Source organism: Heterodontus francisci, chromosome 3, assembly GCF_036365525.1.
Source record: "Heterodontus francisci isolate sHetFra1 chromosome 3, sHetFra1.hap1, whole genome shotgun sequence".
In the NCBI taxonomy this organism is placed as follows: domain Eukaryota; kingdom Metazoa; phylum Chordata; class Chondrichthyes; order Heterodontiformes; family Heterodontidae; genus Heterodontus; species Heterodontus francisci.
This window is the reverse complement of record NC_090373.1, coordinates 186,467,375-186,480,370: the sequence shown is the minus strand read 5'-3', so window position 1 is coordinate 186,480,370 and position 12,996 is coordinate 186,467,375. Positions and strand designations below refer to the sequence as shown.

General features: G+C 44.6%; 2 protein-coding genes across 4 annotated transcripts in view; one reads left to right on the top strand and one right to left on the bottom strand.

Annotated features, from left to right (window-relative positions):
• The window catches only part of LOC137365075 (xanthine dehydrogenase/oxidase-like), a 162,208-nt gene extending 158,770 nt beyond the window's left edge, over positions 1 to 3,438 (top strand). For both annotated transcript variants that reach the window (XM_068027900.1, XM_068027899.1), the window contains exon 37: positions 1,052 to 3,438. In XM_068027900.1, coding sequence (XP_067884001.1) covers positions 1,052 to 1,102 — 51 coding nt within the window. In that variant the 3' untranslated portion in view covers positions 1,103 to 3,438. The remainder of the gene's footprint in view (positions 1 to 1,051) is intronic.
• On the bottom strand, positions 2,612 to 9,736 carry LOC137365101 (carbohydrate sulfotransferase 9-like). 2 transcript variants are annotated; one of them, XM_068027901.1, is made up of 2 exons: positions 9,518 to 9,736; positions 2,612 to 5,968 (listed from the first exon to the last, which is right to left on the bottom strand). In XM_068027901.1, the coding sequence occupies exons 1-2, from the start codon at positions 9,621 to 9,623 to the stop codon at positions 5,202 to 5,204; spliced, it is 873 nt and encodes a 290-aa protein (XP_067884002.1). In that variant the 5' UTR covers positions 9,624 to 9,736; the 3' UTR covers positions 2,612 to 5,201. The 2 variants fall into 2 exon arrangements, with proteins under 2 accessions (XP_067884002.1, XP_067884003.1); XM_068027902.1 differs by having other exon boundaries at positions 2,612 to 5,965.
• Between the last annotated feature and the right edge of the window lie 3,260 nt (positions 9,737 to 12,996).

Below are 12,996 nucleotides of genomic sequence, written 5' to 3'. Positions count from 1 at the left end.
ATATCCTACTGAGCCAAATGGAGCAAACAGCTACCAATTGAGCCAGGTTAATGCACAGGCAACACTCTGCAATCCAGCATGCAGCTGGAACTATTAATGATAGCAAGTGAGGCACTTAATGATTAATAAGCAACAATTGGTAATGTTGATCCACACAGCTGATAATCAGGCAACCATGTGTGGTGTGGATATTGGAGACATTGTGTATGTCTACCCCTGTGCTTTTCAAACTTTATACTGAAGAGAGCATCAGGGAATACTGACAAACTTCAGGGCCCACCTGTAAATACTGACACACCCCCGGAGACCCCCTGTAAATAATGACACACTCCTGGAGTCCCCCTGTAAATACTGACACACTCCCGGGGATTCCCTGTAAATCCTGACACTCCCGGGGATTCCCTGTAAATACTGACACACTCCCAGCAATTCCCTGTAAATGCTGACACACTCCCGGGGATTCCCTGTAAATGCTGACACACTCCCGGGGATTCCCTGTAAATACTGACACACTCCCGGGGATTCCCTGTAAATACTGGCACACCCGCCGGGGAACCCCTGTAAATGCTGACACACTCCCGGGGATTCCCTGTGAACGCTGACACACTCCTGGGGATTCCCTGTAAATACTGACACACTCCCGGGGACCCCTTGTAAATACTGACACACACCCGGGGATTCCCTGTTAATGCTGACACACTCCTGGGGATTCCCTGTAAATACTGACACACTCCCGGGGATTCTCTGTAAATACTGACACACTCCTGGGGATTCCCTGTAAATGCTGACACACTCCTGGGGATTCTCTGTAAATACTGACACACTCCTGGGGATTCCCTGTAAATACTGACACACTCCTGGGGATTCCCTGCAAATAGTGACACACTCCTGGGGATTGTAAACCGGTGATGGAGGTTTGCATTTAAAACAAAAGGCCTGTGGATGGGAGACACCATGATTCAAACACCCCCATTTTTCTCTCTTTAATTGAAATGTAATTTCTTTTGTTCTCTAAAACCAAACAAAATGAACTTTGTTTTCTTTTCTCCAGTGTCCTCCTGCAGAACCAGGGACCTTTACGCCCTGGAATGTCGAAGTGTAACCTGAGCCGAGGAGACTTTTGTTTCTGATGAGTGGGTGTGGGAGTCTTTGATCATAATTGGTGAATTTGATTTTTATCAACCGCTAACTTCTGGGACACTGATCAATGGAACACAAACGTGTGGGATCTGCACCACTCTCCTTAACCCGACCTCCTGTCCTTCTGATTAGGACACCATGAAAACCCAAGTCTGATCAGCTGGTGGAATTTAGCAAGTAATTTTCCGGATCGCACAAAGGCGGCAGTTTATTCAATATTTAAACTCAGAGGATTGGTCTTAAAACTACTCTAGGTTAATTGCTTCCCAATAAAGGAATATGGTGACTTGCGTTGACAGATGATGGAAGGGGCCTTTCTAGCTGCCAGAGAATCACCTATAATGGCTTCTCTTCCTGCTCCTGCCTCGTTTCCTCTGGTGTCCACCAAGAATCTATCCTTGGCTCCCTCCTATTTCTCATCTACATGCTGCCCCTCAGCACAATCATCCAAAAACACGTCAGGTTCCACGAGTACACTGACGTCATCAAGCTCTACCTCACCACCACCTCTCTTGACCCCTCCCACTGACACGAAACTGTCACAATACTTGTCCGACATCCGGTATTGAACGAGCAGAAATTTCCACCAACTAAATATTTGGAAGATTGAAGTCATCCTTGTCAGTCCTACCCATAAAACTGCGTCCCTTATCTAAACATCGTAAAATTTCTCAAGATGCTCCATAGAAGCATCAGCAGATAAAAATGGATAATAAGACAAATAAGGGGTCAGTTGATCAAGCGCTTGGTCAAAGAGGTAGGTTTTAAACCTCTAAATGGAGGAGTGAGAAGCGGAGAGATGAAGATATGTAGATGGAAATTTTCGCCTTACCACCTGGTATAAAATTGGCAGTGTTGTTTAACCACCCATTATGAAAATAATAATCGGACAGTTGCTATACTGGACGATCCGCCCCACTGCCTGTTTTATGCCCCAGTAGCAGGCCTGAAAAATCTATCCACCCTGTACAGTCTTTAAAAAAATCTATAAACTAACAAAAATTATCTCAAAAGTACTCAAAGTATATTATTAGGCCATTTCCAAACTTTGGTGCATTAAAAAATTCAGTAAGCCGTAAAAATGAATCAGAATGGAAATGTTTTAACTGCATATTGAACCGAATTAAAGCCCATTCTCAATAAGCGCATTTTTTTGGCAAAGAAAGCAAGAATTGGATAAATGCTCAACAGGGAAATTATTAACAGGGCTATGGGAGAAAGAGCAGGGGGAGTGGGATTAATTGGATAGCTGTACTAAAGAACTGGCACAGGGATGATGGGCCGAATAGCCTTCTGTGCTGTATCATTGTATGATTCTGAGATAATTGTGGCGAATCACAGCTGCTGATAATCTGAGGTGCTGCCTAGAGAAGTTTGTACCAGAACAGTAAACACTTGCTTGAAATAAGAAATGAGAAATAAGAAATCAAGTCTTTTGGAAAAAGCAAAGAAACTCACAAATTTTCTCAAATTAATGGAATGTATAGTTTTATTCTCCAACTCCTGCCTGGAAATTCTGTACACTGCACACGCTCAGCAGGCATTGACTGGCTGTTAGCTCTCTCCTCGTGCTGAGGTAAACCCAGGCGGAGGCAATGAAGAAAAATTTTAATAATGCAGAAGACAATTCAATGAGCAAATTTAACCATGTTCATACGAAATATGTATTTTGTTGGCTTTTTGTTCAAACTTTATTTTGGAAATCAGAAATTTCAGTTACTGAACAAAATGGTAGATTTTTTTTTTCAAAAAGGACATTTTGAGTGATTCAATTGGTTCACCAAGAAACTGTGATGGTGGGAGTGGACATGTTGATATTGTTTTTTCTGCTTCTAAATGTTGATCCATTGTTCTATTATATTTACATAGGCGGTTCATTGTTTATAGGACTGGAAATAAAATTTGTGGCCACAAAAGGCCAAGATCTTTATTAGAATTTAGGAGAACATTAACCGCGATAATCAGCCTTTTATTTCATTAAAAATTGCTCCATAAATTACCAATCGGCAGGATTAACATTACAAGCTAATTTTTTGATCCTGTGATCATTTATCAGAATTTATATTGCAGCCTATCATTACAATTTAATATTAAAATATGAATATTAGTATCACAGTTTAACATTAAAATTCTTACAAAAATTTAATAAAACAGCCAGATATTACAAGCAACATTGCAATCTAACATTGCACATTAATATTACAGTCTAATGACAGTGATATCGGTATTCTGTTATTCGCTTCAGTTTCAAATCTCTGTACTGAGCATAGTCATGAAATTCAAAATAAAATATCATTTGCAGATTATTCTGATGTTGCAGCATTTTTTATTGTGATGTTACAGTCCCAATATCCAACCTTCTGTCAGCCCGCTCTCTCATGGAACCCAGACTCTCGGGGCAGGATTTGGCCATGGGCTTCATGACCCTGACGTTGAGACCAAATGGGGGTCCCAATGTCGGCCCAATCACTGGACTGGCACCTTCTCAGAATGGAGGCAGCCTGAGAGGCATCAATTTGAAATGACAATTCAGAGGGGCCAAAGCAGGCAGGAAGCCTCCAGCTCCCATGACCAACACCCAGCCCCCACCCCCACCTGCAACAGCGGCCGCCTCCATTGAGCTGGTGGCCTCCCCAGGCAGAGGATTGCTGCTCCCCTGCCGGTGGTCGCTCTAAATCGCCCCAAAGTGGGGCATTAATTATTTAAATCGCAGATTTGCATCCCAGCCCACCTCCGGGAAAGCTCCCCAGCAACGGGAATGTGTCAGGGAGCTTTCCCGGAGGCGGGCTGGGATGCGAATCTGCGATTTCAGATTCTGTGATCAGCCCTTTGCCTACGAGTGAAAAATTAGTACTAGTTTTATTATTAGTCTTGCACTGTAAATCGACCCAATTAATTTCATGTTGAATTCTTACAGCTAGAACAGGTAGGACAAGTTCAATCCCATAAATCAGGCTGGGTGACTCCCTCCAATACATCTCGTCCGGCACAGGCACGATGGGCCGAATGGTCTCCTTCCATGCTGTACACTTCTATAATTCTATGATTGTATGAGAGAAGCTACCAAACCTACAAGTTGAAAGGTCTCCATTTGCTGAATGTTCTTCCCCCACTCAATTCACCCAGAACCAACAAGATTGAGCTACAACCAAAGGCTTAACTCTCTGTGGATCATGGCGATCGGACACCAAACTTTCATTCACTGTAGTCTGCTGACTAAGTATAATGATGACAATATTTGCATCTATATCGTACATTATCGCATTTTGTCTCAATTTTCCAGACACTTCAAACAGCGTGGGGGAGCGGGGAGCGGTGGTGAGGGGGGCGTTCACCCAACCTTCTGGGCAGGAAACAATCAGGCATCAAGTCGGACACCCATTTTAGAAGCCCACTCAATGTGACTCCCTGACCTGAATCTGCCCATTTCCTGTTTGTCATAAGTTACCCTCAATGCATTACCAATCCAAGTCCATTGACTGTTGTCTAAGCAAAGGCACTTTCAGTCCCAACAATATCCCACAGACATGACTGTCCATGCAATTTGTATTTGCTTTTCTTTTTGGTGGTGCGGGTTGTGAGAGGAATGTTGGCCAAGACACCGGGAGAACTCTTAGCTCCTCTGTTGGTATCATACTGGTGTTTTCTTGGATGCTTACCGGAGTGAAGCAAGTTAGCGCTGGGGAATGGAACTGCACCACTTCAGCAGTGAGCACTTGCAGATCCTGTGTAGTGCAGCTAGATTAGAAATAAAACTGACCTCTGTTCCTTAAAGGAGTGGCCTCTGCTGCACCAATGTGACATGTTTTTGCATTTCCCACTCCAGTCACCCTGCAGTCTCTCTGAATGAAATTGCCAATCTGTGCCAGCAGGCCATGCCCACTACCAACTGGACTGAGGCTATCCAAACCCACTTCACGAGCATCCTTACACCCCATTAGCTGCATTTGAACCCCAGTCCCACAGATAAACGGCAAGCATCCATCTCACTGCACACCCAACTCCTACTGCTGGGTCTTTAAGCTGTGCCAGTCGATGTCTTTTTTTTTTGGAAGGGTTATTTAATTCAAGATTGAACCATTGGTGAAATTGAAGGCAGCGAAGTCTCTGTGGTAAAACTGAAACAACTTGCCCATCAGCTGTGCTGAGAGCTGGCCAAAGTGCTGCTCCTTCAGCACCTGGGACGTCAGACTCTCCTCCAAGTCCTGGAACTTGGGCAGCTCCACCTCCTCCGAGATGCCTATCCGACGCAAAAGATGTCTCATCTCTTGGTCGAGGAGCCCGTGCACTATGACATAGTCGTATCGGACAAGACACGGGTGGCATAGCTCAACGAGGGGCTTCCAGCTGGCAGCCGGTTTCAACTCCTGCCCTAACACGCGTTGAACAAATGCTTCAAAGGGCTCCTCTGTGGCACCGTGGTGATGGTAAGTGGAGAGCAGGCGCCAGAGGGGGTCTCTGATGAAGATAATTTTGGTGTACGACGCCAGCAGGCTCTTGATGGTGGTCATGTCATAATGGCTCAGGTTCTCGTGAGGTGCCTGTAATGGTGCAGTCTCGTTCACTATCTTCTCCACTTGCCCAGGCAGGCTATTCAGGGTCTTTAACATCTGGTCCCAGTTCGCTGGGCCAACATCAGGCACACTGCAGTACACCAGCTCGTGACGCTCATTCACTCTTAGCCTGGAAAAGTAGCTGGGCTGACGGAGCCTGTTGACCTTTGGCCCCTGATTGCAGAATGACCTCAGCAGCTTTTTCCTCAGCTGCTGATTGTGAAGGAAGGAGTCAAAGGTCATGGGCCCGCTCACTACCGCTGAACCAGGACCTGCTGCAGCAAAAGAAATAAATGACACTGTGTAAGGATAACATTTAAAAATTTTCTACCATTTCGTCAGCTCTTCTCCTTCCATTCTTCACGGCTCAGGAACACACTCAAGCAGAGCTGATACCAATCAAGCCACTGGTAGAAGCTACTGCCCGTCACTACAGAAGGACCCTGTAGTGCCTCCAATAGAACATCATTCCAGGCCTAGTTTGCCTCCACTCACTTGCCCAGAAGTCGATTCCAAGCGATGATCACTTTGTGTGTGAAGCAATAAAACTACAATGCGGAAATACGCCTCTCTGCTCAACAGTCCATCTTATCGTTTTACCCACCCTGTGGGTAATTAGTTCCAGTCACCTTTAACCATTCCTGTTTCCATATTCCTCCAGGCTGCTTGTCCTTCATCCACCTATCCAACCCAGTCTTGGATATGGATGTAATTACAACCACTAAACCTGGAAGTGAATTCCACATCCTCACATCATGTGACAAAATTTCTCCTGCCCTCTTATTCTAAATCCCTTATATTTAATCTTGTATCACTGGCCCCTCATTCTTGACCCCTCACTCTGCTTCCAACAACCCTACCCCACCTTTTCATAATTTCAAACACTTCAATTATTTGGCCCTACAATCTGCATTGCTGTCACAAAAACAAAGAGACAATTTTTCAAGTTGCTCAAATTTCTATATTGTCATATCAGGTAGATGAGTTTCTGGTATCAGTCCCTAAATTCACTATTACAAAGTGGCATCGAAAATGATACCTTTGTCATGAAGAAAGGTTTGCAAGTTGTTTTCCTTCCTTTCCAGAAGGAAGTGCCATGACAGTGATGCTGCACTTCAATACAATTTGTGTCATGGGACTGTATGTCTACTCAACGAATGAAGGAACATAGTAACATAGGAAATAGGAGCAAGAGTAGGCCATTCAGCCCCTCGAGTCTGCTCTCCCATTCATCTAGATCATGGCTGATCTTCTACCTCAATGGTATTTTCCCACACTATCTCCATATCCTTTGATATCTTTAATATCTAGAAATCTATTGATCTCTATCTTGAACATGCTCAATGACTGAGCCTCCGCTGCCCTCTGGGGTAGAGAATTCCACAGATTCACTACCTCTGAGTGAAGAAATTCCTCCTCATCACAGTCCTAAATGGCCTAGCCCTTATTCTGAGACTGTGTCCCCTGGTTCTAGACACCCCCAGCCAGGGGAAACATCCCTCCTGCATCTCCTCTATCAAGCCCTGTAAGAATTTTGTATGCCTCAATGAAATCATTCTTCGACATTCTAGAGAAGATCTCCTCAATCTCTCCTCATGGGACAATCCCGGTATCCCAACGATCAGTCTGGTGAACCTTTGTTGCACACCCTCGATGGCAAGTATATCCTTCCTTAGGTAAGGAGACGAAAACTTTACACAATATCCCAGGTGTTGTCTCGCCAAAGCTGTATACAATTGCAGCAAGACCTCTTTACTCTTGTACTCAAATCCTCTTGCAGTAAAGACCATCATACCATTTGCCTTCCCAATTACTTGCTGCACCTGCATGTTAGCTTTCAGTGACTTATGAATAAGGCCACCCAGGTCCCTTTGGACATCAACACTTCCCAATCTCTCTCCATTTAAAAAACACTCTGTATTTCTGTTTTTCCTAGCAAAGTGGATAACTTCACATTTTCCACATTACATTCCATCTGCCATGTTCTTGCCCATCATTTAGCCTGTCTAAATCCCCTTGAAGTAGAGGCCTGCTACCCGACCCGAACCCAACGGGACCCGACGACATGTGTCGGGTTCAGGTCGGGGTCGGGGTCAGGGTCGGGCCCATCTTCCGGGGTCGGCTTTCGGGCTCGGCTCGGGTCAGGCCGAATCCAGATCGAGTCGGGTCAGGTCGGGCCGGACACACAAGGTAAGCGCTCTGCTGGTAAGCATTAAAAATAAAAAAAACTTACCTGAGCTCAGAGTCTGGGATGAAACTGAGTCTGCGCAGCAAGCGAGTGACGTCATTATGACTTCTCGTGCATGTGCTGCAGCTTCTTGCAGGTTCGATGTCAGGAAGGTAAGTAAATTTATAGTTGGGTGGGGCTCAGGTTGGGCCTAGTAGTGGCGGGTTCAGGTTGGGTCAGGCTCAGTGCAAAATCGGAGGGACTCGGGCTGGCTCGGGCTCGTGTCCGCTGTGGTTCGATAGGGTTTGGGTCGGGTTCTTTTTCCCGACCTAAAGCAGGCCTCTACCTTGAAGCCTCTTTGCATCCACCTCACAACTCACATTCCCACCTAGTTTTGTGTCATCAGCAAAATTGGAAATATTACATTTGGCCCCCACATCCAAATCATTGATATAGATTGTGAACAGCTGGGGCCCAATCACTGATCCTTGCGTTAGCCCACTGGTCACAGCCTGCCAATATGAGAATGACCGTTTATTCCTACTCTCTATTTTCTGTCCATTAACCAATTCTCAATCCATGCCAGTATATTACCCCAATACCAAGTGTTATACTAACCTGTGTGGGACCTTATCGAAAGCTTTCTGAAAATCCAAATACACTACATCCACTGGTTCCCCCTTATCTATTCTACTAGTTACATTCTCAAAAACCTCTAACAAGTTTGTTAAATATGATTCCACTTTCATAAATCCATCTTGACTCTGCCCAATTATTCTCTAAGTGTGCAGTTATGACATCCTTTATAATAGATTCTAGTATTTTCCCTACTTCTGATGTAAGGCTAACAGGTCTGTAGTTTCCTGTTTTCTCTCCCACCTTTCTTAAATAGTGGGGTAACATTTTCTATCTTCCAATCTGCAGGAACCGCTCCAGAATTTGGAAGATGATCACCAATGCATCCACTATCTCTACAGCCACTTCTTTCAACACTCTGGGATATAGATCATCAGGTCCAGGGGATTTATCAGCTTTCAGCCCCATTAATTTCTCCAGTACTACATTTTTACCAATGTTAATTTCTTTCAGTTCCTAATTCTCACTAATCCCTTGGTTCTTTAGTATTTCTGGGAGGCTTTTTGTATCTTCCTCCATGAAGGAATGTTTAATGTCTCTCTGAGATCCCTGTGCTCCTCCAATTCTGGCCTCTGGTGCATCCCTCACTCCCTTTGCCCAACCATTGGCGGCGGTGCCTTCGGCCATCTGAGCTCTGAACTTCCCTCTCCAAGCCTCTTTGCCTTTTCACCTTTAAGACCTTCCTGAAAAACTAGCACTTTGACCAGGCATTTGGCCACCCCTCCAAATATGTCCTTCTTTGGCTCAGTGTTAATGTTTGTCTGCGCTCCTGTGAAGTGCCTTGGGAAGTTTAAATATGTTAAAGGCACTATGTAAATTCAGATTGTTGTTGTTTGTCATGAAAAGCTGAGAGACAACGGTAACATTCACAATTACACGTTGATTCAGGATTCTGCCCAGCTCCTCAAATACTATTTCCCAGCAATACAGTGGAAGCTGTGCATAGCTTCTGGCTATGATTGTCAGGAACCCGCACGGATTATTAACTCTCAGCATACAGAAAAGGGGTTGCAAATCGTACCTTCTCCAGCAGCAGATGAAACGCCTGATCTCCACTCTTTACAAAAGAGCCAGCCTAGATAACCCAGCAGCAGTAACGTGGCTGAAAACCGTCCAGGGAAGTCCATTGTTTTTCTGCTTTTTTACTCTGACACTAGCCTGAGATCCTGCAGCACAAAATAGACCACCAGATCCTTATAGATTCAGCCTCAGGCTCGCATTTTACAAGCTGGCACATTACAAGTCATCGATTCCCAAAACCCAACCCCCATAGTTATGTGCTGTTTGTTTATATTATCTCTTATGATACTATTTATCTTAGGCTGAATCAACACAGCACAGCACAAGGACACTAGCTCTCTGAGCTATTACTTTCTATTTTATAGTCACTTTTGCAATCTCAACTTATCATAGAATCGTATAGCACAAGAAGGAGGCCATTTGTCCCATCTTGCCTGTGCTGGCTCTTCGAAAGAGCCTATCCAATTAGTCCCACTCCCCCTGCTCTTACCCCATGGGCCTGGAAATGTTGTCTTTTTAAGTAGAGATCCAACTCTCCATTGAAAGTTACTACTGAATCCGCCCTATTGGATAGTGCTTTCACATCATAACGACCCGCTGAGTGAAAAAAACAAACATTCTCCTCATCTCCTCTCTGGCTTTTTTGCCAATTATCTAAATGTTGTGTCCTCTGGTTACCAACCGCCTTGCCAGTGGAAACGGTTTAGCTGATGGAGAAAGTGAAGGCGCATGGGGTCCAAGGTGTACTAGCTAGATGAATAAAGAACTGGCTGGGCAACAGGAAACAGAGAGTAGCAGTAGAAGGGAGTTTCTCAAAATGGAGACGTGTGACCAGTGGTGTTCCACAGGGATCCGTGCTGGGACCACTGTTGTTTGTGATATACATTAATGATTTGGAGGAAAGTATAGGTGGACTGATTAGCAAGTTTGCAGACGACACTAAGATTGGTGGAGTAGCAGATAGTGAAGGGGACTGTCAGAGAATACAGCTGAATATAGATAGATTGGAGAGTTGGGCAGAGAAATGGCAGATGGAGTTCAATCAGGGCAAATGCGAGGTGATGCATTTTGGAAGATCCAATTCAAGAGTGAACTATACAGTAAATGGAAAAGTCCTGGGGAAAATTGATGTCCAGAGAGATTTGGGTGTTCAGGTCCACTGTTCCCTGAAGGTGGCAACGCAAGTAAATAGAGTGGTCAAGAAGGCATACGGCATGCTTTCCTTCATCGGACGGGGTATTGAGTACAAGAGTTGGCAGGTCATGTTACAGTTGTATAGGAGTTTGGTTCGGCCACATTTGGAATACTGCGTGCAGTTCTGGTCGCCACATTACCAAAAGGATGTGGATGCTTTGGAGAGGGTGCAGAGGAGGTTCACCAGGATGTTGCCTGGTATGGAGGGCGCTAGCTATGAAGAGAGGTTGAGTAGATTAGGATTATTTTCATTAGAAAGACGGAGGTTGAGGGGGGACCTGATTGAGGTGTACAAAATCATGAGAGGTATAGACAGGTTGGATAGCAAGAAGCTTTTTCCCAGAGTGGGGGATTCAATTACTAGAGGACACGAGTTCAAAGTGAAAGGGGAAAAGTTTAGGGGGGATATGCGTGGAAAGTTCTTTCCGCAGAGGGTGGTGGGTGCCTGGAACGCGTTGCCAGCGGAGGTGGTAGATGCGGGCACGATGGCGTCTTTTAAGATGTATCTAGACAGATACATGAATGGGCAGGAAGAAAAGAGATACAGACCCTTAGAAAATAGGCGACATGTTTAGATAGAGAATCTCGATCGGCGCAAGCTTGGAGGGCCGAAGGGCCTGTTCCTGTGCTGTAATTTTCTTTGTTCTTTGTTCTTTGTTCTATTAACTCAATCTAAACCCCTCATACAGTAATTTTGAACACCTCTATTAAATCTCCCCGTAACCTTCTCTGCTCTAAGGAGAATAAACCCAACTTCTCCAGTCTCTCCACATATCTGAACTCCCTTATCCCTGGTACCATTCTGATCAATCTCCTCTGCGCCCTCTCCAACTGCTTTTCCAGATTTCTCCTCCCCTCTCCTGACTATAGTTATTCTTACATTTCTATGGTGTCTCAGGATATCTCGAAGCACTTTCCAGCCAGTCGATTATTGTGAAAGTATGGTCATTGTTGTTATGTAGGCAAACACAGCAACCAACTTGGCACACAGCAAGATCCCACAAGGAGTAAATGAGTTAAAGAGCCAGTTAATTACTTTTGTTTGAGGGAGGGGTAAGACGTGACATAAGAAGTGTCATGGGATCTTTCACTTCTACATTACAGATAGGCTTGGATTTAGTGTTAATGTCTCACCCATAAGATGCAGCACTCCTTCAGTACTACATCATGGAAGATTGTCTGGTGAAGTGGAGCAAACTGTCCCATGGGTTCTGCTGAACTCCTGACAAAGTAATACTGGGAGCTCGAAAGATTCCCCTATAGATATTCTAGGCCGGTGCGTCCTAAAGTCAGTCTTGAAGCCATAACCAACTCAACAGCACAAGTGCTACCAACTGTGCCATGTACAAACACAATAAACTATAGAGTATTAGTATATTACAGAACCAAAGCAGGCCATTTGGCCCATCAAGCCTGTGCTGGAGATTCCTTTCTTCCGCATGAGCCACATGGTATAATCTAATTTGTTTGCTCGTTCCTCAAATCCTCTAAAGTGATCTGGCTGTTGCTGTGTGATGAAGCATGGCAGCTATACCGGTGATACCCCATACACCACAGTAACAAGTTACTCTGCTTTAGTGGTGAATCAAGAAGGAATGTTAACCAGCAGATCGTCAACATCTACCACATTCCCAGGACAGCACCTCTGATAATAGAATAAAGCATTTCTATAGCATAGGACGTCACAAAACATTTTACGTCAATGAAGGACTTTTGAAGTGTAGTCACTGATGTAATGTAGGAAAAGTGGCAGCAAATATGGCACAGCAAGCTCCCATCAACAACAATATGATAATGATCGGATAACCTGTTTTCTTGATGTTGATTGAGGGATAAATATTAGCCCAGGACACCAGTGATAACTCCCCTGCTCTTCTTTGAAATAGTGTCATGGGATCTTTTACATTCACCCGAGAGGGCAGACAGGGCCTTGGTTTAACAGTTCACCTGATCAATGGCACAAATCTGACCGTGCAGCGCTCCCTCCTTACTGTACTGGAGTGTCAGGATGGATTTTTATGCTCAAGTCCTGGACTGTGACTTGAACACACAACCTTCGAAATCAGAGGTGAGAATGCTACCAACTGACACGTGCTCAAGACATTGATTCCTGCAGGTATAAGGGTAAACCTTGCTTGGCAATGCCACAAGGGGGAGCTAGTGCACATGAATACGGTCATGTACATGCTGTGCATACACAGGAATGCATGTGTTCATATGTACATGCACATTTATGCACATTGATGTGTATTTTGTGTATTTGCTTGTATGCTTTGGTGAGCATTT